We start from the raw sequence: 24184 nt of genomic DNA on the forward strand, positions 1-24184 counted from the left end.
ACAAACTTTTCTTGGAATACCGAAGTATTATGACCATCTATACACACAAAAAAAAAAACAAAATCAGCATAACTCACTATAACTCTATAGAAGCCTCAAAAATATAAAGAGAAATTAAAGAGGTTGAATTTGATATTTACGTTTGGAGAGAGAGAGTTTGCAGAAACTGTAGCTTTATATTTCTTAACTTGAGAGAGGGGTAAGGTTGCTAGGGTTTTGAGGTGTTATAATATTTTTATTTTTATTTTTTATTTTTTAAATATTGTGCTGACGTGAAAAATTGTGGTGCCAGTAGGGATTTCGGTTTTATATATATATATATATATATATATATATATATATATATATATATAGAGATGACAATTGACTTGCCGGTTAGAAATACAACCGCTGTGTAGAAGAACAGAGACAGTCGAACCAAAAGCAACAATTGCTTTTTCAAGTAAGGAATGTCAGACTATCTCCCAGAGGAAGTGGTGCTGGAAATACTGCACAGACTACCCGTCAAATCCCTAATTCGATTCAGGTGCGTTTCAAAATCATGGAACTCTCTAATCACAACCCCTGCCTTCATCAATTCCCATCTCACTCGATCACATACACTTCTCTCCAATTCCAACAAATTAATCGTTAGGCACTGCCTCGATAAACCCTACGTAGAGCACTACAAATTAATTGACGATAGCAATGACTCGTTTGATCAAATTCAAAGCATCGAGTTACCACTCACGAGTCGCCGTATCCAACATTTTAGGTTAATTGGTTCCGCGAATGGATTGTTCAGTCTTTTTGAACAAGAGCGCTTTATTCTTTGGAATCCCTCTATTAGAAAATTTATCACCCTTCCAAAACCTTGTATTACTGTCAAAGCGCACGGCCTCCTTACGTGTCGTCCGGCATTCGGGTTTGATCCGCGGACTAATGATTATAAGGTGGTGAGAATTGCATTTCCACCTCTAATTGAGGCTTACTCTCTTAATGAGGACTCTTGGAAATTAACTAGTGCCTCTTTTCCGCCGGGTATTGGTTTATCTGATTGGCATAGACCCGCAGCTTCTTTAGGTGGGGCTGTCCATTTTGCGGTATATGATAAGGACAATCGCAGTCGTCCGTTAATTTTGTCGTTTGATTTGGGTGATGAGGTTTTCCGCTTGATGTCATTGCCAAATTGTGCATTCAGTTGGAGTAATATTCAAACCTCGGTAATTGGGGGATCGCTTTCTCTGTTAGTTTATGATAATAGGTTTGTAGCCAGCAGACGTTGTGCCATTTGGGTGATGAAAGAGTATGGCGTTGTTGATTCTTGGACTAAATTGTTAACCGTTGATTTCAGCAAAGAAATTATAGGGGTGTTATGTCTCCAGAAGAATGGCAATATATTAGTGGAGGCAAAACTACCAAGTGATTGGGAGCTCTCTTCATATGACCCTAAGAGCCAACATGTTAAGAGTTTGGGGATTTGTGGGAGGCCGCACTATTTTCATGTTGATAATTATGTGGAGAACCTTGTCTTACTTGACAAACCGAATGATGCAGTTTCCAAAAGGAGAGCGTGCAGGAAGAGGAAATGCAGGTAAAAGCTTGATTCATCTCAAAATTTCAGCATTTACTTTTCTCAGTTCTACCTTTTTCTTGGTATATACTAGATACTGCTATGTGGCTATAAGTAAATATTTTCAGACCTCAATATACTGCTCTCAGATGTTAATTGGTTATCAGCTTGATATAAAGAGTGGTCAGAAGTTCCATAGATCAGTTGCTTGCCCTCTTTAGTGGATCTTTTTTTGATTGGTCTCGGACTTGGGGACTCACATCTAGTGATTCTTTCCCTTCTTTCCTTTGTTCTCTCTACTTTTTAATTAGTTTTCTTTTCTTCATTGTTTTCTTTTCTCTTTTGTTTTCCATTGTAATTTTTGGTTTGCTTCTTCATGCATAAAGTGGCCGGTTGAATATACAGTGGTCAGAAGTGTTAAATGCAATTTTGTGGTTGTCATTGATGATGAGATTGAACATTTGCAAGATGGAAACAGTAAATATAAAAGAAATTCTGATGTTATTATCTTTTTTCTATATGCTAAACTTGTCACAACTAATCCATTTTCAATATCAAAATGTGTTTTACGCTTCCTGTCTCATTAGACTTGCTTAGATTTTTCTGATATGATCAGCCATTGCCTTCTGATTTTGTGTTTTTTACATGACTTGTTATTTTGTATCAATGTACATTCACAAAATATAAGAATAACCTAGAGAGAGAGAGAGAGAGAGAGAGAGAAACAAGGCCCAAACATTTAAAAGTTTTTTAACGATTTAACTATAGGTAGAATCATGACATTTTGTTAGGGGTTTTGATTGATTAAATGTATTACATTGTATTGAGTGTGGGAGTTGCATCAGGGTGACCCTAGTGACAACCCTAGTGTTTGTTGTAAAAATGTAATCAATAATGGGGTTTGCCCAAAAAAATAGGTACTGTTTTGTTTAGCTGAATATATGATGTAGACTTAGCTTCTGCACTGCATTGAGTTACTTTAGTTATGTGTTGATATGGAAAGATTATTGATTTTAATGGTGCTAGGAGGATAAATTGGACCTTCTTCAGCTTATTCAATAATTTTTTATTTTGGCTTTTCACTTGAATTTTATTAGGATTTTGTCGAGAAAATTTTGAAATAGAACTATGCATATAGAATAGGATTGTCATTGGGCCTCATCCCTTAATGTATCTATAAAAATTTTATTTTACTGATAAAATAAAGTATAGGATAGGATTTTTTGATTGTTACACAGTCAAGTCTACTCTATAGTGAAAATCAGATCTATGGTGATGTTATATAAAGGAAGATGATGAGAGTGTAAGCACTATGGTTATGTTTGTTTCATGGATAATCAGGGGAAAAAAAGTGAGTTTCAGGAATATTTTCTGTTCTTTTGGTGGTAGGAACTTTGGCCAATCTAGTAGCATAGCGTTTTAGAAACTAGTAAAAACATGTTGCACCTGCATAGATGGCATCTTCTAGGTTAGTAATGTATCTTGAGATATGTTAAGAGCGAGATTTTTATAAATGAAGAGTATTAATGCATTTATTTTCTAAGCATCAGTGGTCATGTCCAAGGGATTAGAAAATTTAAGAAAACATCTCCATAATGAATGGTGAAGTAGAAGTTGCTTTACTTCACTTTTACCTTGGTTTGCTCAATTAGTTATTTGCTAGTTCATTATATGTTTGAATATACAGATGTCTTTATTTTTTTGTTTGAGAAAAAAGGGCCATGACGTCTCCCCAGAAGTGTATGTGGTATGTGAAGGCTTCAAAAAGGCCGCTTTCTTTGTTTGGACAACAACATAGGGGGAGTCACACTTACATTTAAAATAGGTTAACATTAGTTAGGTAAATTTAATAATTATTCCAAAGATTGAAAGGGGATATTGTAAGTTTGTAAAATTTTAAAATAATATAAAGAGAGGGTGTAACCACACAATATGGGTTGGTGACACTTGGTGATTGTATCAGATATAAAATAATGGATAAAGGAAGGGGAAATGCAAGAATAAGGTGCTCAAATGTTAAGGGAGGTAAATAAGTTCTGTATAAAAATAGAATGGTTATAAAAATAGAATGGTTAAAGAAGGCAAGTGGGACTTGGATAAACATGTTTATAAATTTTCAAAAATTGCATTGCACATGCCTGCATGGGTTAGCTAAAGCTGTCCAGTTCGAGTCTTGAGATCCGGGGTTTACTCAGGATGGGCCTGCCTTGAAGAGGTTCCTTGTGATAAAAATAATAATGGTAATTTCCTTTTTTCTTTTTTTAAAATAAAGTGTTGCATTGATTCTTAGTGCTTTGCTTCAAATTTTTGTCCCCAAAAAGAAAGGAGTGAAAGCCAATCCACCAAGACCACCACTCTCAATGATCTACACTTTTCTTTCCTTAAATTTTGATTTCACATAGCTTTATTCCAAATTTTGTTTATTAATTTATGCATTATTTTGATTTTCCATTTTTATGATTATGTTCGATTCTCACTAGCAAATTAGAGCTTTTCATGTACTTTTCTTCCCTAGGGTTTTCTTTCTTCTTTTTTTAATTACTTTGACTTGGTTTCATTGGGTTTTTGAGATATGTTAAGTTGTTTTTTTTTTGGAGATATGTGTGTTTATGTTTGGGTCTGGGGGTTCTAGTTATTTTTGTAGTAGGGTTTTGTATCTCATTGTTTCTTTAGTAGTGCTTCTATTTGATGCTTCTGTATGCCCAAAAGACTGAGAGGATTCTCTCTCAGAATTCACTTTTTTGAGATGAGGTCATTCACCCTTAAAGTTGATTCTTCTTCATGCCTAAAACATTTGGAGTAGGTAAGGTCATCCACCTCATCCCTTTATATGTTTGTACTTTTGGAGATTAATCAGCACGAAATTTGAAAACTATATACATCTTCATAACTTCCTTTTTCTCTTGTTTAAATGGTTGGTTTTGTGGATTTTCTATAATGGGTTGCTTTCTTATATGATAATTATTGGTTTTACTTTGTGGTTCAATTCGTTTTTGTATCTCAACCGTCTAAGCCTTTTGGTGTATTTTCTGCTACCAAATTTCTAGGTTGACTTCAGACAGAGATATGCCAGCTACAAGAGGCAAAACACCTACTACAAGAGATACTACAACATGCGAGTGTATACGAGCTACCACTGGACATAATACATCAACAACAGACAATAATACATCAACAAGAGGCCTCTACAAGAGGCAATACTACACGATGGGAGAGCGCTCCAGCTACAAGAGGCGTTGCTGTATGAATTGGAGACGATAATACAGCATCAGACAGAGAAAATAGCCACTTTGATATCACAAATTGAGATAATGGAGACTGCAGAATCAAAATTTACTGAACGTAAAAGTTAGTTAATTTGGAATGACCAATCTCTAGAACTCGAGAAATGAGATAGACATTTTTTTCCTTTAGTTTGGAGACATGTTTTGTGATGTTAGAGATCAAAGTGCGACACAAGTACAACAAGGATCCCCTTCTGCAAATCAGGAAACATGACCTATTATTTTGATGAACGAAAAATGGGAAAACGTGACCTTATTGTGGGACTGAGATTCTGTCATGATATTTTGCTATAGTTGTGAAATTAAGGTCTTAATTTGAGACTGGTAAAATCAGTGATTGATATGAAAAGTAGTTTGTTGTATGTTTAGAAGTAGTCTTCAATGAATTTTTAGTAAATTTTGTGTTATGATAGGATGTTCTTTATTGTGTAGTCCTATAATCACAACAATATTTTTCACTATGGTTGAGTGGGTAGGTGTTTATCATCTACAATTAACAATTTGTCTGTAGGTGTAAAATATTTTGTGAAATATTTTGTACACCTAGAGTTATTGTTCTTAATTACACGGTTACGTTCAATGACCAAATATACTATGTAAAAAGTTATGGATTATACTTCATAATGATATAGAAAAAATTATTATTAAGCTCCAATGCTAATAGCATACAATTGAAAAAAAAATACGCCAAATTTAAATTTTCTTCTTATTATCCCTTATTTTTAAGTCCGCTTTACCTTAAATTCTCTCTTAAAACATCCATATTTTTACAATTTTTTTTAGTAAGCATGTTTTGAACTAGACTAGTATTAGCCTAAATTTTATTGGTGTTAATTATATTTTACCTAGGCTGTCCACCGGTAACCTACAATCCACCCACCTTTGCTGCTCGAATTCGAGTCAATCGCTACCCAAAACAATGACTATGGCAGTTGGCAACAAGTAGGGATGGCAATTTTGTCCCACCTTTCCTCGCTTCACTCAGTGTGGATTTTTCCCATACCACAAAGGTGATGGGGCGAGGATGGGGCAATATTTTTGCCCTGCACCATAAGGCGAAGCGGGGATGGGTTTAGACTTTTTAGACTGGCCCCGCCCCACCTCTCCCTGTCTCACGTTGCTAAGGGTTATAATTATAAAATTTTCATACTCTAATTTAAACAAACATATCAATATTACTTTATTTTATTCTACCTAATATAGTTCTTTGCCTTTATTTTGTTGTGTGTTATACTATGAGTTTTTTTTTTTTCTTTTTTTTTTGTGATTGTCTTGTTAAACACTTGGATATATTATTCAATTTTTTCCAAAAATTGATTTGATTTGATAGAATAAATTTAGTTGTAATTTCAAGTATATTTTTATTAATGAAATAGGTTTTATTAAAAAATATTTGTACTAGTTGTAGGGCAAATTAACAAAAAGTAGAATTTTACGAGGTGAGACGAGGCTTTGCAGGGCCCCAAGGGGCAAGGATGGGGTGAGAAAGATTTCCCCGTCTTGCTGAGCGAGGAGGGAATGAGGCAAAATAAAACCATGCGAGGCTGGGACGAAGACCCCATCCTGCAACCCCGCCCCGCCCCATTACAATCTCTAGCGACAAGTGTCCTCCAAAACCCATTGGGAGTAGGTCAAGTGGTGGGTCTTCCTTTTGAAACTCAATATAAACTTACTCAACCAACCCACCACCAAATATCTTAGAAATCTTGTTGGAATCCTACATTTCTACCAAGAATTCAACCTAGAATCACATTGTTGTCCAAGGTTCTGCCTAGATTTGGCAAAAATATTATGATCTCTACTCAAATCTAGTTGAGATCTTGTGATCTCTACTTGTGATCTCCGACAAGATGAGGAGGAAAATTAAAGTCTTTGACGAGATTTGACAATTGTCTCATCTTTCTTGATTCCAATTGAAACTGACTCAACTCATACAAAGCCCAAAGTAAATGTTGGTGTGAGTGTGATGGTGTCCTTACTAAAACTTGAAGATATTATTAGAGGGTTTCAATGGGGGGAGTCTTGCCCTAATTTTTTATTTTTTATAAGAGTTACAAAAATCTTTGCCGCTAATTTGTTTGATTAATAAAAAGTAATTGCCGGTAAAACAAAACAGTTCAAAAAGTAAAAAAAAAGACAGTCAACCAAAGCGATATCGTTTTCAGAACACTGTCTATCTCTATCTGTTTACGCCATTCCCAAGTTTTTCAAATCGAAAATTTCAGAAAAGCTTGAAATTGGGTTAGGGTTAGGAATGTCAGACTATCTCCCAGAGGAAGTGGTGCTGGAAATTCTGCACAGACTTCCCGTCAAATCCCTTATCCGATTCAGGTGCGTTTCTAAATCATGGAACTCTCTAATTACAACCCCTGCCTTCATCAATTCCCACTTTTCCTCCAATTCTTCCAACTCAAACAAATTAATTGTTAGGCACTGCGTTGATAAACCCTATTTAGAGCACTACAAATTAATTGACGATAACAATGACTCCTCATCTGATCAAATTCAACACATTGATTTCCCACTAACGAGTAGTCGTATAAACCATTTTATGTTAATCGGTTCCGTGAACGGATTGTTCAGTCTTTTTGAACTAGAGCGCTATGTTCTTTGGAATCCCTCTATTAGAAAATTTATAACCCTTCCAAACCCTTGCATTACTGTCAAGACGCACGGCCGCGTTAAGTGTCGTTCGGCATTCGGGTTTGATCCACGGACTAATGATTATAAGGTGGTGAGGATTGCATTTCGATGCGGAACTAAAAGGATTGAAGAGGCCAAAGTGCCTCTGGTCGAGGTTTACTCTCTTAATGAGGGATCTTGGAGAATAACAAGTGCTGGCGACTCTTTTTCACCCGGGATTAGTTTTGATGACTGGGGGCGACCATCAGCTTCTTTAAATGGGGCTGTCCATTTTGTAGGGAAGGATAGGGATGATAACTTTTGTCCATTAGTTTTGTCATTTGACTTAGGTGATGAGGTTTTTCGTGAGATATCAGTGCCAAATGGTGCATTCTGTACGAGTGATTATGTTCATACCTCAGTAATTGGAGGATCGCTTTCTCTTTTATGTCATGATACTTATAGGCACACAGTGAACAACTGCTGTTCCATTTGGGTGATGAAAGAGTACGGTGTTGTTGATTCTTGGACTAAACTATTCACTGTTAATCTTTACGGAGGACTTATAAGGGTATTAGGTCTACAGAAGAATGGTAATATATTAGTAGAGGCAGAACTACCACTTCATTGGGAGCTATCTTCATATGACCCCAAGAGCGAACAAGTTAAGAATTTGGGAATTTGTGGGAGACCATACTATTTTTGTGTTGATAATTATATGGAGAACCTTGTCTTGCTTGACAAACCAAATGATGCAGTTTCCAAAAGGGGAGTGAGCAGGAAGAGGAAATGCAGAGATAAGCTTGATTCAAGTCAACATTTCAGCTTTTGCTTGTAAGTAAACATTTTTAGACCTCTATGTACTGCTTTCAGATGTTAATTTGATATTGACTTGCTATAAAGAGTGGTCAGAACTGTTAAATGTAAGTTTGTGGTTGTCGTTGATGATGAGATTAGACATTTGCAAGCTGGAAACCAAATATAAATGAAAGGCTGATGTGATTATCTTTTTATATGCACAGAACTTGTCACATCTAATCCATATTCAATATCAAATTTTTTTTTACTCTTATCATTTTATTAGGGTTGCTAAGATTTTTCTGATATGATCTGCCATGGCCTTCAAATAGTGTGTTTTGTAAATGACGTGTTGTTTTGAACTAATGTAAATTCAACAAAGTATGGGATGATGCCAAACATTTAAAATTTGTTGTAACCATGTAACTTTTGGCAGACTCATAACATTTTGCTAAGGGTTTTGTTTTGTTTAAAAAAAAAAAAAAACACTAAGCTAGAAACTAATATAACTAAATAGGAAAAAGGAAACACAAAAGCTCCAAGGCTCATATGAATTTTGATGGAGCAATTGGTTTAGTAATTACTCCTTGGTTGTATGGAACTTATATCCTTTGTGAATTTTGTAGACAAAGAAACTTACGTACTTTTGAGGTTGTGGAAGCCACTAGTCACCCAAAATCATCTTTCCTATGAACTTTGTTTGAATTGTCTTTTGTTTTGGGGTCATAGTGAGATACATTATTGTAGACTTTGTTGATTCTCTCTCTCTTAGACTGGAACTTTTTTCTCTTGTGTTTCTTTGGGATTTACTTTGTGTCCATCTTTGTATCTGAGGTAATTCCCTTTTAATATAAAATTCCATATTATATATATATATATATATATATATATATATATAAGACACTTTCTTTTTAGTCTGCTAAGTGTTGGTTAGATGTCCTTGTAGAGTTGTAGTGATTCTTTTCTTTATTTTTTTTTCTCTATTTATTTAGGGTAATGCTCACTTATTTTTTTGGGTTGAGCTTATTGAGGGGCATGAATAAACCTATAAATGAGGATAGTTCAAAATTTGAAAATAAGTATTATTGATGTGAATGGCATTCACTTAGTTTGGTGTACCTATTGTATGCCCCCTTTGTTCTTGGGTGATCTCTTTTCATTATTCAAAGAAATTTTACTAATAAAAAAATAAAAATTAAAGGAATATTTAATGAAGCATAAAGGACCAGCTTATGATTCCTTTTCTATCTATGTGCTGCTGCCTAATTAGTTTGTATTGCTTTTGTTCATTGAATTAAATCTTTTCCTTGAATAATCTATTACATTATTAATCTATTTGTCTATTACCCAACTGATGTTGACTTGTTTAATTAGTGGCAAATGCTCAATTGTTATGCCTCTTTACTGCCATTAAATTATCGGTGTTTGTGGGATGGATTTAATATTCTAGTTGATGTAATTGACGTTTTAAAGCTTATTTGTGAATGCATGTGATTGTGTATCAACTCTGTTTGTGTCAATACTTTTTTTTTTTTTTTAATCCTAAATTTTGTACACAACTTGAATAAAAAAATGGAAGGTTGTATTAGGTTAATGGCTGGCATATAATTTAGTCACAGCTTGAATTTTCCATGAACCCTTTACTTTCTCTCCCAACTTGAAATGCAGCTAAGTCCCCACCCTGCACAACGTTGTATTACTTCCTCCATGTTCACCAGGGTGAGTCCGTCTAATGGATTTATGAAATAGCCCTAGTTGACTTTGTCATATAACATTTCAGTGTCCAGGTTACAAATTACTTTAAAAACACTGCTATTGAGTATGCTATGCTATCAAAACATTCATTGGCAATAAACACCAAATAAGGGATTTTCCAACCTTGAATGAAAGCATTTCGGACTCTCACAAGACACCTATTGCACATTTAAACGATTGTCCAACACTTTGATTTTGGTTTAAGTGAAGAGATTAGCCCACACCATTGCCAATAAGAATATAGACATTTCCAACGAAGCTAATATGGCAAAAATCCTTGATATTGATCCCACCACTTTTATTATTATTTTTATTTGGAATCAAAGTGACATAAGTAGCATTTAAAGATTTCAAACTAGTAGTTATTATATAACACCATTTCCCCAAAACTCACCCAACCACTTCACTAATAACCTTCATTTTACATTAATATCTAACTCTTAATCTCTGGCCTCCGTCTCTATTAGCAAAAAAATTATCTTACTTTTCTCTCTCCAACAGTTGCATTGCACATTTGGTTCAAATTTAGTTCCCCAAAAAGAAAGGTGTGGGAGCCAATCCACCACTCTCACTAATCTGAATTTTTTTTCCCTTTAAATTTTTATTTCACATTGCTTTCTTCAAAAAATTTTGTTATTGATTTATAGATTATTTTGATTTTCCAATTTTATGATTTGGTTCATTTCTCACCAGCCAATTAGGGCCTTTCAGGCACCTTTTTTTCCCCAGTTTTTCTTTCTTCTTTTATCAATTGCTTTGACTTAGTTTCATTGGGTTTTTGACATTTTTTAAGTTGATGATAGAGATACGTGTGTTTATTTTTGGGTTTGGGGTTCTAGTTATTTTTGTATCTCATTTTTTTCTTTGGTAATGCATCTATTTGATGCTTCTTCATGCCCAAAAAGGATTCTCTCTGAATTCACTTTAACCCAGATGAGGTCATTCACACTCAAATTTGATTCTTCTTCATGCCTAAAAATTTGGAGGATTCTTTCTCTGAATTCACTTTGAGATAAAGTCATCCACCTCAGCCCTTCATTCGTTAGTAGTCTTGGTCTTGCTTGCAAGATATTTGATGTGTATACATCTTCTTGACTTCCTTTTTCTCTTGTTTAAGTGGGTTGATTGTGTGGATTTTCTATAATGGGTTGCTTTCTAATATGACATTTATTGGTTTTACTCAGTTGTTCGATTATCTTTGTTTCTCAACCATCTAAGCCTTTTGGTGTATATATTGCTACCAAATTTTCAGGTTGACATCTGATGAAGCTAGAGTACACCTGCTACAGGAGGCAAGAGAACAGCAACAAGAGGTAGTACAACTCGAAGAGACAGTACGCCAGCGACAAGAGGCAATGCTATATCAACAAGAGGCAATACAACAGCAGATGGAGAGAATGGCCTATTTTAAATCACAATTGGAGAAAGCGGCCAATTTTAAATCAAGATTGGCCCATTTGATTCAGCGATTAGGGGGGCCAGGTTATTACTTTGTTGTGCTTTTGTTATAGATATATTATGTGTTTTATAATGTAAATTACTTTATGTAGTATTTATAGTTGTGTTATAATGTTAATTGGAGTTATTTATCTTATATTTTAGGCTGGAGACATATTTAGTGGTGTTAGAGATCAAAGTGCAACACAAGAACAACGAAGATCCTCTTCTGCAGGTCAGGAAATGTGACCGTGAGGTGGGAGTGAGATTCTGTCTTAATATTTTGTTATACTTGGGATATTATGGTCTTAATTTGACACTGGTAAAAAGTAGCTTGTTGTATGTTAAGTAGTCTTCAATGAATTTAGTAAAATTTGTATTATGATAGAATATCCTTTGTTAGATGATTTTGATGTGAATAGTGTTTTTTTTTTTTTTTTTACTAAAATCTTTTTTTTTAGGGGGGAGGGGGGGAGGGGAAGAGAGAGAGAGAGAGAGAGAGAGAGAAGAAGAAAGATAGAAAGGCTATCGATGACCAAACATTCTACCTAAATAGTTATGAAAATTACAATTTACCTCCAATAGCATATAATTAAATTTAAAACAAGACATGTCCAATTCATATTTTCCTCTTCATACAGTGTACCCTGTTTAGCCTTCTTTACCTTACAAATTCATTTTTTTGACAAAAAACTATTTGTAATGGTAGCCACTTCGGATGCATTTACCACACAAAATTTTGAATATATAAAATCATGACACATGAAAGTGTAAAAGGAAAATTGGCATTAAAAATGAATCTGAGACCAAAGGAGATGAGAACTCCGGAAAGAAGGGACAAAAGCCTCATTGTGGTAGGATGGTAGCAAACATGATTTCGAGTCTGACTCTATGCTTGATACACCAACTCACTACATCAAGAAAAGAGAATATCATTCTTTATTTATTTTTTTTAAAATGAGGAAAATTGGTATTTTTGTTAAGGAGTGTGTCTCTGTTGTTACTTTACGTTGTTAAATGGAGAACCAAAGGGATATATTATCCTACGAGGGGATTGAGATAAGGTAACCCTCTCTCCTTTACCTTTCTCTTCTTTGTGCAGAGGAAACTACATGCATTTGCATCAAGTGAGGATTGAAAAAAGTTTGCATGGAGTGGTCATTTGTATTAGAGCTCCAAAAATTACTCACTTTCTTTGCGTATAACAAGTCTTTAGCCGAACATCCATGAATAAGTGCATAAAAATCCAAGATATCCTTAGACAATATGAAGACGCCTCATGTCAAAAATTAAGCTGTAAGAAAAAAAAATTCTTTAGTGAAAATATATTAGTTGAGGGATTGAGTTTGGCTACAAACTTGATTGTAGCCTAATGCTATAATTAACAATATGAAGGTGACATGTGTTCACTTATTAAACCACATTGAAATGATTGTATACAATTATTTTATGTGAGTCGTGTATTACACATGACAAAGACACATGTCATCTTCCTATTATTGGTTATTATAGGCTACAACCAAGTATGTATCCAAACTTTGTTCTTAATTGAGAGGCAAAAGGAAATCAAAATCTTGCTAGGAGTTCCAACAATGAAGTGGTATGAAAAATACCTTGAATTTCCCTTGGGAATTTGACAATAAAAAACAAGCATTTATTGAAATAAGAGAAAGGGTATGGACTACGGAAGAAGCTTGTGGAAAAAAAAGCTGCTATCTCAAGTGAAATTCTAATCAAGGTAGTGGCCTAAGCCATTTCTACATTCACTATTAGTTGTTTTAAGCTCTCAAAGGAATTATGCAAAGAGTTGAGTTCTAAAATGTGAGAATTCCAGAAGGGTCATACGGACAAAGAAAGGAAAATCAACTGGTTTAGATGGGACATAATGTAAGTACCCAAGTCAAAAGCGGGAATGGGATTTTAGGCGCTTCATGAGTTTAATTTAGCTTTATTAGCAAAGTAGGGTGGAAGTCAATGAATGATAGCAATTCACTTTTATTGAGTAAACAAAGCCATATATTTTCTAACAAGCAATTTTATGGAGTCGAATCTGAATGACGCTGGTTCATATGCTTCTTCTTCTTCTTTTTTGGTGCGCGGGGTTGTGGGGTGGGGGGGGGGGGGGGGGGGGGGGGGGGGGGGTTGTAGAAAATGCTGCTTATATAGAAAAACTAAAGAGGAAAGTCAAATAGATATTTAAAGGGCATACCCTCTCATAACAATAGGAGGACGACCAAAATAAATGAAGGTCTTGGTCAGTGCTCAATCCCTTCCTAACCAGTAAGTCTGCACACTTGTTGGCTTCACGAAAGCAATGCTTCGTCTTCACCCAAGGAATCCGGTTGATGAGGGTCCTACAATTAATTATAAGAGAAGCATGGTGTAAAATATAGTTAAACTCTTCTGTCACCCAACCAAGAACAACTTTAGCATCAACTTCAATTTCAACAGCCAGCAGGTTTAAATTAACACAAAGCATAAGCCCATCCCTTAAAGCCCAAGTTTTTAGGGAAGGGCTTATGCCTGGAGGATAGCTTATGGTACTTAGTATGCGTATGAGATGGAAAATAGTTGATGTAATAAAAGTCAAGATTTGCAGTGACAAATAGCTCTCCACCCCAATATCTTATATGCTAGTATCAACAGTAAAGCTCCACCTCGAAGTTGTAATGAGCTCATTGATTGATCATAGATGAACATCTCCATAATTTGTGAAGGTTTTAGGTTTATTTCTTTTGTTAGTGCAAGCTCCACCCCGAAGCTGTAGTGGGCTCATTGATTGATCAACGATTTTAAGTTGCTGTGGAGGTGGGTGTACATTATTTCTCCCCTCAATTTGGGTGGTTTGCCTAGACTTTTTATAAAAGACCTGTTAAATTTCAATTAATCTGATTTTTTTATAAAAAAAAAAAAAATCTAAATTTGAAAGGAAAATTAAAAAATATTAAAAATACTTGCAAACTTTCAATGACAAAACATACCGTCTATAAAAAGTTATAGTTCATAATGATTTAACGAAAGTTACAATTTATCCCTTAGGTCTAATCCTATCATAATATAGTATTGTTTAGTCATACAAAAATAGTAAAAAATGATGGGTACTCTCTCTTCTCTTAGGCAGTAGAAGTTCTTTGTCCCTTCCTTACGAAGGAGTGTTCTGGTTTTGTCTCTCTAGGGATAACAAGTTTATCTCTAGAGCTTGTGGGGTTTTTCTTGTGGGATTAGGGGAAGCAATTTTTTGTCTCCTCTTGTGTGTAGTTCTTTTTCATTCTTTCTTCCAACCTATCTTAATGGAGGAACTCATAGATACTTGGCGAAATATGTCTCTCTCAGAGAGGGAGGATTCAGGTTTTACCCTTTGAAGTGATCAGCGATCTCAGAAGTTCATCTTGAATCTTTACTATTAGCGTGGCAAGCTGAGTCACGATGACAAGAGCTGTGAACTATGGATTCAAAGCAAAGGCACCTTACAAATTTCAGAACAACAAGTTGGTCCAGCACTTGGACTTCTCCACACTGTTCAACAAGGAAAGGTGTAATTGTGGTGCCTGAGATGTTTGAAAGGACCTCATCTCAACCTGCATGGAGCGAAAAGGAGACTGCCGACTATAGTGAATTCGGTATAGCAGCTTTGATTGAGGGAGGCAGCGATGAAATGGTGCAAGAAAACGTTGAGACGGTGCAAAAGGACGTTGCATCAGTTATGGAATCCGAGTTTTGTGGAATTGATTCCTCATTAATGCTGATATCGCATTCAAAGTTGGCGGTGATTTCAAACTCTAAAACTACTATGGGAATTTCTAAAAGTCTGAAATCCCAGCCAATCATTAAAGAGTCCAGCCTATTTAATGCACCTCTTATTTTGGTTGTGGAAGTAAAGAGTGATACGTTGGGAGCAAAAATAAGTGATATTGAAGTAGCATTAGCCATGCATGATTGCTAACCAATTATTGCTCCTATTGACTCTAATTCCCAGCAATCCCAATGGCAAGTGTTTAATGCGATCAATATTTCAAACAAGGAAAAATTCTCAACAACAGCAATTAGGAGTAATGAGCCATATCAATCCAATCGGCCTCCACACTGCGCCATTTGGAAACCACCTCCATGGCCGATCCTAAAGGTGAACTTTGATGGTGCTATGTTCCAAGAACAAATTTCAATGGGTGTGGGAGTTGTAATCCAAGATGATAAGGGTTAGGTTGTAGAATCCACGGACAAGAAAATCACTTTGCCCTACTTGGTTACTGTTGTGGAAGTGATTGCAACTAAGAGAGCACTCAGGTTGGCTCTAGATATCGGTCTCTCACCTATTGTCCTCGAGGGGGATTCCAAGAACACTATAGATGCCCTAATGTGTGAGGGATCATTGTTGGCGGACTACAGACACTTGGTAGATGATGCAAAGAGGTTAGCAAACCAGTTTGAATCCATGGAGTTTAGTCATGTCAAAAGAGAGGATAATAGTACGGTTCACAATATTGCTAGACATGCAAGACATGTTAGCGAGTTATCGGTGTGGATGGAGGATGTTCCTCCACACCTCTCCGCTATAATTCAAGCCAAATCAGCCTTTCGTTAAATTAAATTATAGTGCTCTTTCTCAAAAAAAAAAAAAAAAACACTTCTTTTGATACTGTTTACTATTTAATTAGAAAAAAAAGTGTTATAGTATTTAAAGCATTTTGACAAATGATATTTAGATGCTAGACATATCTATGAAATATATAATATATGAAATAAAAAAATTTTGACTATTGGTTGATCTTATAATATTTTGTCAAGTAAACTAAAAACTGTTCATAATTTAATACATCATTATTAATCCATTATATATTTTTTTAATTGAATTTTAATTATACTTTATATTTAAATATCTATTAAAATCTTACCAAATCATATTTCATTTACAAAACAAAAATGTAATAAATACCTATTAATTAGGGGTGTCCAACCAAACCTAGTACTCGACCAACCTGCCTTACCTGGCCGACTCGACCCAAAAACCGACTGACTTGACGATAGTAATGATCAACAGCAGATCTCCACCTCTAAAACTCGAGTCTGGTGGGTCGGTTGACGGGTCTAAGCATGGAAAATCGATTTCCAACCAACCCGACTATTAACACACTAGAAACTTGTTGTTTTTCATTGATTGGAGTGGTTAGTTGGTTTGGGTTTGGCCAATCTGTCAAGATCTAATCAAATCCAACTATAACCAATAGATTTTGGAAAAATCTAGCCCATTTATGCAAAATCCAATGACATTTTGCACAATCTGAAATCAACCAAGACCTGACCAAAAATTGAAGACATCTAACCACCCAAACTTCCTCCTTCTACCGATAGGTAGCAAGTCCAGGTATGGGAGACCCAAAGTGATTGGGTCGATTCTAAGTTAGGTACAAACCTGACTCGTGGACAACTATTAATAATAACCATAATTATTAAAATTTACAATTAGACAAAAAATAAAAGATTGAAACAATTAATTATATCATGTATAACTTTACCATGCATGGTAACTTTTTCCTTTTTTTTTTTTTAAATCTCATACCCTCTCTTCATTCCTTTCTTTTTTATGTGCGTTTGTTTCTTAATTTTTTTTTAAAAAAAAAAAAAAAACCAAAAGAAATCCAGAAAAGCTTGGTCTTAAAAAAACACACACACACATAACCAAGCAAATATTAGAGGTTTCAATGGCGGGAGTCTTCCCCCTAATTTTTTTTTGGTAAAAGAAAAAGGTTTTGCTAATATATGCCATAAGGGTATACAATAATTTTCCTTTTAGGAAAAAATTTTCTTGAAAATTGAAAAAGTATCTTAAAAAAATATTTCTAAAAATGGATAACTTAATGTGTGCTCTAAGGGCACACATTAACCAGACCCAAAGAAAAATCTTGCCGCTAATTTCTTTGATTAATTTTTTTGAGTAATGGATAACTTAATGTATGCCTTAAGGGTACAATAATTTTCCTTTTTAGAAAAGAATTTTTCGAAATTTGAAAAAATATCTTAAAAAAATATTTTCCAAAATAGATAACTAAAATCTTGCCGCTAATTTGTTTGATTATTCTTTTTGAGTAAAAGAAATTGCACGGTTTACAACAAAACCGCAGTTCAAAAAATATAAACAAAGCAAAACAGCGAGTCTCAAACCAAAGCTTGAAATTGAAATTTCAGAAAAGCTTGAAATTTGATTAGGAATGTCAGACTATCTCCCAGAGGAAGTGGTGCTGGAAATTGTACAGAGACTTCCCGTCAAATCCCTAATTCAATTCAGGTGCGTTTCAAAATCATGGAACTCTCTAATTACAAGCTCTGTCTTCATCAATTCCCATCTCGCTCGATCACTTTCACTTCCCTCCAACTCCAACAATTTAATTGTTAGGCACTGCGTTGATAGGCCTCATGTAGAGCATTACAAATTAATTGACGATAACAGTGACTCATTTGATCAAATTCAAAGCATTGAGTTCCCACTTACGAGTCGTCGTATCCAACATTTTGTGTTAATTGGTTCCGCGAATGGCTTGTTCAGTCTTCATGAACACGAGCACTTTATTCTTTGGAATCCCTCTATCAGAAAATTTATTACCCTTCCAAAGCCTTGCATTACTGTCAAGACACACGGCAAAGTTACATGTCGTTTAGCATTCGGGTCTGATCCGCGAACTAATGATTATAAGGTGGTGAGGATTGCATTTCCAAATAGAACTGATATGTCTGAAGAGGCCAAACCACCTGTAATAGAGATTTATTCTCTCAATGAGGGCTCTTGGAGAATAACTAGTGCCACTTTTCCGCAGGGTATTAGTTTTTCTGATTGGTGTCGACCGGCAGCTCCTTTAAATGGGGCTGTCCATTTTGCGGTACATGATAATTACAAACCCAGTTGCCAATTAGTCTTGTCATTTGATTTGGGTGATGAGGTTTTTCGCTTGATATCATTGCCAAATGGTGCATTTGGGTGGAGTGATGTTCATACCTTAGTAATTGGGGGATCTCTTTCTCTATTATGTTATGATACTCGTAAAAACACGGTCAACAAATGCTGTTCCATTTGGGTGATGAAAGAGTATGGCGTTGTTGATTCTTGGACTAAACAGTTCACCATTAATCTCAATGGAGGAAAAATTATAAGGGTATTAGGTCTCCAAGGGAATGGTAATATATTAGTAGAGGCAAACGCACCATTTGGTTGGGAGCTTTCTTCATATGACCCTAAGAGTGAACAAGTTAAGAATTTGGGGATTTGTGGTAGGCCATACTATTTTTGTGATGATAATTATGTGGAGAACCTTGTCTTACTCAACAAACCAAATGACACAGTTTCCAAAAGGAGAGTGAGCAGGAAGAGGAAATGCAGGTATGAGCTTGATTTAACTCAAAATTTCAGCATTTACTTCTCTCAGTTTTATTTAATTTCTTGGTATATACTAGATACTGTTGTGTGGTTATAAGTAAGCATGAAGTTCCAAACCTCAATATACTGCTTTCGGATGTTAATTTGTTATCAAAAACAGTGGTCAGAATCCTGAAATACAATTTTTTGGTTTTGCAAGCTGGAATTGGTAAATATAAATGAAAGACTGGAATTGGCATATACTAGATACTGTACTGCTTTTGTATGTTAATTTGTTATCGACTTGCTATAAAGAGTGGTCAGAACTATTAAATGCAATTTTGTGGTTGTCATTGATGATGAGCTTAAACATTTGCAAGCTGGAAACAGTGAATATAGAAGAAAGACTGGTGTTACTTTCTTTTTCTATATGCTGAACTTGTCACAACTAATCCATATTCAATATCAAAATGTGCTTTACACTTACCATTTCATTAGACTTGCTTAGATTTTTCTGATTTGATCAGCCATTGCCTTCTGACTTTGTGTTTTGTACATGACATGTTATTTTGCACTGTTGTACATTCAACAAAGTATAAGATGGAACTATATATATATATAAAAGAGATGAGCCAAACATTTAAAAGTTTTTAGAACCATGTAACTGTAGCTAGAGTCAAGACATTTTGTTAGGGGTTTTGATTGATTAAATGTATCACATTGTATTGAGTGTGGGAGTTGAATTGGGGTGATCCTAGTGACAACCCCAACGTTTGTTGTGATAATGTAATAAATATGGGTTTGCCCAAAAATAAGTACTGTTTTGTTTAGCTGAATAGATGATGTAGAATTAGCTTCAGCACTGCATTTATTTGGTTTGGTTACGTGTTGATATGGAAAAGATTATTTATCCACATTGGTAGTGTAGATAAATGTACTTTTGATAAGAGTGTTCATTCCTCCTTTTGATAAATATTGCTTCTTCCAACTTGCTAGTTTATTTTCTACCTTTTCAATGATTTCTTTCCAATCTGGTTGTGTCCTAAAGGACAAACCTGGAGTAATCCCAAATATACCATAGGTAGAGTTACCACCCTAAAACCCAAGACCAAGCCTAGCTTCATTACACCTGTTGGTACAAGCTCTGTTTTACTTAGGTTAGCCCTTAATTCTGAGACTGCTTCAAAACTGAGAAGGAAAACATCAGATAGAGCCAAGTTGATCAGAATTTACGTCACAAATAGCATTGTGCCATGAGCAAACAAAAGGGGAGAGCTGTCCATAACCCCTTCACTTCCTTCCTCAACTTGAAATGCAGCTAAGTACCCACCCTTCACAGCATTGTGTAACATCCTATTATGTACTTCCAAAACCAAAATTAGAAGAAGCATGGAGAAAGGGTCTCATTGTCTCAGTCCTCTTGAACTATTAGAAAAGAAAATTGCGGTTCTATTTACCATGGTTGACAACCAAATTGTCCAGATAGAAAACCAAACCCACCTCCTCCTTCACCAAAATTGAGTCCAACAGATATATGGCATAGCCCCAGTTAAAATAATCACATATCATTTCAGTGTACGGTCTATAAATTACTCTAAAAACACTGCCATCGAGTTTGCTTTCAAAGACATTTATTGGTAATAAACACCAAATAAGGGATTTTCCAACCTTTATTGAAAGCATTTGGGTCTAATACAAGACACCTATCGTTAACTTTTGGAATTTAAGTGACATAAATAGCATTAAAGATTTCTCAAACTTGTAGTCATTATAGAGCTCCATTTCCACAAAATCCACTCAAACTTCTTCAGTAATAACCTTCTTTTTTTTCTTTTTTGTTTCACTGTTCTCTAACACTTAAGTCTCTGGCCACAATCTTTGGTAGCCAAACTTTTCATGTTACAATCTTTGGGTTCTAGTTATTTTCTAGCAGGATTTTGTATCTCTTTTTCTTTAGTAAAGCTTCTATTTGATGACTCTTCATACCCGAAAGATTTAGAGGATTCTCTCTTTGAATTCACTTTTTTTAGATAGAGGTCATTCACGCTTAAATTTGATTCTTCTTCATGCCCAAAACATTTGGAGTAGGTAAAGTCATCCACCTCATCCCTTACTATGTTTGTAATTTTGCAGCTTAATATGCAAGAAATTTGAAAATGTAAACATCTTCATAGCTTCCTTTTTCTCTTGTTTAAATGGTTGATTGTATGGATTTTCTATAATGGGTTGCTTTCTAGTTTCTAACATGATATTTGTTGGTTTTACTTAGTTCAAATAATTTTTTGTATTTCAACCATCCAAGCCTTTTAGTGTATCTATTGCTACCAAATTTCCAGATTGACTTCAGATGAAGAAGAGAGACTGCTACAAAAGGCAAGGCACCTGCTACAAGAGGCAATACAAGAAGAAGAGAGTGAATGCCAGTTTCAACAGGAAATAGTACATCAGCACGAAGTAATAATACATCAACAAGAGACAATGCTAATGACTCTTCAAGGGGCAATGACACACAATGAGAGAGTATGTCAGCAACAAGAGGCATTTCTGTGTAAACAAGCGACCATACTACAAGAGCAGATGGAGAAAATAGCCATTTTAATATCAAAAATGGAGAAAATGGATACTGTAAAATCAAAAGTGGTCTTTATAATTCAAGAATTAAGGGGCCAGGTTAGTACTTTGGTGTGCTTTTGTTATAATATATATATTTTAAATGTAAATGTATTACTTTATGCAGTATATAGAGTTGTGTTATATTGTTAATTGGAGTTATTTATCTTATATTATAGGCTGAAGTAGAGACAATACTACAACAGCAGATGGAGAAAATGACCTTTTTAAAATCACAATTGGAGAGAATGGACACTATAAAATCAAAAGTGCTATTTTTGATTCAACAATTCAGGGGCCAGGTTATTATTTCGTTGTGCTTTTATTATAAATATAGTCTTTTTTTTTTCTTTTTTTAAGTAAATGCGTTACTTTATGCAGTATTTAGAGTTGTGTTATAATGTTAATTGGAGTTATTTATCTTATTTATTAGGCTGGGGACGTGTTTAGTGGTGCTGGAGATCAAAGCTTAACACTAGTGCAACAAAGATCCTCTTCTGCAGGTCAGGAAATGTGACCTTGCGGTGGGAATGAGATTTTTTTCCTAATATTTTGTTATTGTTGGGAAATTATGGTCTTGATTTGACACCAAAATTTGTGATTGACATGGACGGTATCGTTTTGTATGTTTTGAAGAAGATGAAAAAAATAGTAGTCTTCTATGAATTTAGTAAATTATGTATTATGAGAGGATATTCTTTTAGATGGTTTTATTTGATAATATGTATATAAATATATATATATATATATATATATATATATATATATATAAAATTTATAAAAAGATAATAAGGCTACTTTCATTGACCAAACATACTGTCTAAAGAGTTATGGTTCATAATGATTTAGGAAAAATTGCAATTTACCTCATAGCATATAATTAGAACAATATATGTCCAATTTGAATTCTCTTCATGATACAGTTAATCTTCTTGACATTACAAACTCATTTTATTGACTAAAAAAAAACAATGGCAGCCACTTTGGATGCATTTACCATGGAAAAATTTGTGATTTCATCTTCCCAAACTAAAACATCTGTCTGTAACAACTATTTTTTAGTAACCATGTCTTACAACTGAATATATAAAATCATTACACGCGTTCTTGGCCTCACGTCTGATCTGAATAAATAAAATCATGACATGTCCTTGGGCAGTTGGGCCGAATATATATGATTATCCCCTTTCTCACTCTGCAGATGCCACATAGGAGACATGTATAGTATGTGCCAGTATTATTTTCACCATTTTTTCTAATAAGTAATGACAATAGAGGTGTCTACTGACAATTTTTGTTTTTGCTGAATGTCTAGTGACATTAACCAGAGAATTGATGCAATTGGAAGTGTTAAAGGAAATTTGGGGATGCATATAGCGTTTATAAAGTGAACTAGCTTCCATCTCAAGTAACATGCCTATGTATTCTTATTTAGTAGTCAAAGACCTATATTATTTATAGAGAATGAATAGACGGGGTCATATGGCCTTAAAACTAGATTTGAATAAGATTTATGGTAGGGTAAAGTGAGTGTTTCTTGAAAAAATTGATAAGAAGATTGGGTTTTCATGAATAATGGATATCAATTGTAAAGAAATGTCTCTATTGTTATTTTATTTTGTTAAATGGAGAACCAAAGGGATATATTTATCCCAAGAGGGGTTTGAAATAAGGCTCTCTCTCTCTCTCTCTCTCCCCTACATGCATTTGCATTGGGTGTGAACTAAAAAAAGCTTGCATGGAGTGGCCAGTGGCAGAAGAATTCCAAAAATTACTCACATTTTCTTTGCAAATGATAATCCTGTGTTCTGCTGAGCATCTACCATCCATGTATTGTACATAGAAATCAAATATATCCTCAGACGATATAAAGAGACCTTAGATTAGATAGTAATCTGTGAGAAGAATTTTTTTTTTTTTTTTTTTTAGTGGAAATATATTAGTTGAGAGGCAAGATGTAATCCTAACCGTGCTAGGAGTTCAGTACTGAATCAATATGAAAAATACCTCTTACTACCCTCATTGAATTTGAAGATAAAAATAAAAAATGAAAAAGTGTTTGTTGAAATAAAAGAAACGATATGGAAGAAGCTTCAAAAGTAAAAAGAGAAGCTGCTATTTCAAGTCGGGAAAGAAACACTAATCAAGGTAGTGGCCTTTGTCATTTTTATATATGCTATGAGTTGTTTCAATTTTAGGCTCTTAAGAGGAATTATGCGAGACTTGGTTTCTAAAATGTGAAAATTCTAGTAGATTCATATGGACAGAGAAAGGAAAAAAAAAAAAAAAAACTAGTTGAGATGGGACAAAATGTGGGTACCCAAATAACATGCAGGAATGGGATTTAAAGCGCTTTGTGAGCTTAATTTAGCTTTTTTTTTTTTTTAATCGAGTTTAATTTAGCTTTACTAGCAAAGTAGGGTGGCAGTTAATGAGTGATAGAAGTTCACTTCTTTATAGAGTAAACTAAACAAAGCCAGATATTTTCTAACAAACAATTTCATGGAGGCAAATCTGAATGGAGCTGGTTCATATGCTTAGAGAAGTATCTTTAGGGGCGCGAATGATGCTCAGTATATGTATGAGATGTAGAATAGGTGATGTCAAGATTTGGAGCGACAAATAACTCTCCACCAAAGCTCCACCCCGAAGCTGTAGTGAGCTCACTAATTGATCATAGATGGACATAGCAGAGAGTGGAACTGAAGATTGATAGAGTTGTAGGATACCTGAAGCTAAATAGATTTGGATGCTACATAGTCAGAAGTGTGCATTCTATTT

At 34.7% G+C, this 24184-nt stretch overlaps 3 protein-coding genes across 3 annotated transcripts; all 3 read left to right on the forward strand.

The window, feature by feature from the left end:
* The first annotated feature begins 380 nt into the window (after positions 1-380).
* On the forward strand, positions 381-5294 carry LOC115983319 (F-box/kelch-repeat protein At3g06240-like). The gene is made up of 2 exons (XM_031105966.1): positions 381-1573; positions 4600-5294. Exons 1-2 carry the CDS (start codon positions 450-452, stop codon positions 4811-4813), a joined length of 1338 nt encoding a protein of 445 aa, XP_030961826.1. The 5' UTR covers positions 381-449; the 3' UTR covers positions 4814-5294.
* A 1647-nt stretch (positions 5295-6941) lies between these two features.
* LOC115983199 (F-box/kelch-repeat protein At3g23880-like) lies at positions 6942-11850 on the forward strand. The gene is made up of 3 exons (XM_031105845.1): positions 6942-8292; positions 11264-11493; positions 11614-11850. Exons 1-3 carry the CDS (start codon positions 7091-7093, stop codon positions 11628-11630), a joined length of 1449 nt encoding a protein of 482 aa, XP_030961705.1. The 5' UTR covers positions 6942-7090; the 3' UTR covers positions 11631-11850.
* Positions 11851-17545: 5695 nt separating this feature from the next.
* Positions 17546-22909, forward strand: LOC115983915 (F-box protein At3g07870-like). Its single transcript, XM_031106775.1, has 5 exons — positions 17546-18817; positions 21130-21463; positions 21583-21705; positions 21837-21906; positions 22719-22909. Exons 1-5 carry the CDS (start codon positions 17655-17657, stop codon positions 22778-22780), a joined length of 1752 nt encoding a protein of 583 aa, XP_030962635.1. The 5' UTR covers positions 17546-17654; the 3' UTR covers positions 22781-22909.
* Positions 22910-24184: the final 1275 nt, after the last annotated feature.

Source organism: Quercus lobata, chromosome 4, assembly GCF_001633185.2.
Source record: "Quercus lobata isolate SW786 chromosome 4, ValleyOak3.0 Primary Assembly, whole genome shotgun sequence".
Classification (NCBI taxonomy): domain Eukaryota; kingdom Viridiplantae; phylum Streptophyta; class Magnoliopsida; order Fagales; family Fagaceae; genus Quercus; species Quercus lobata.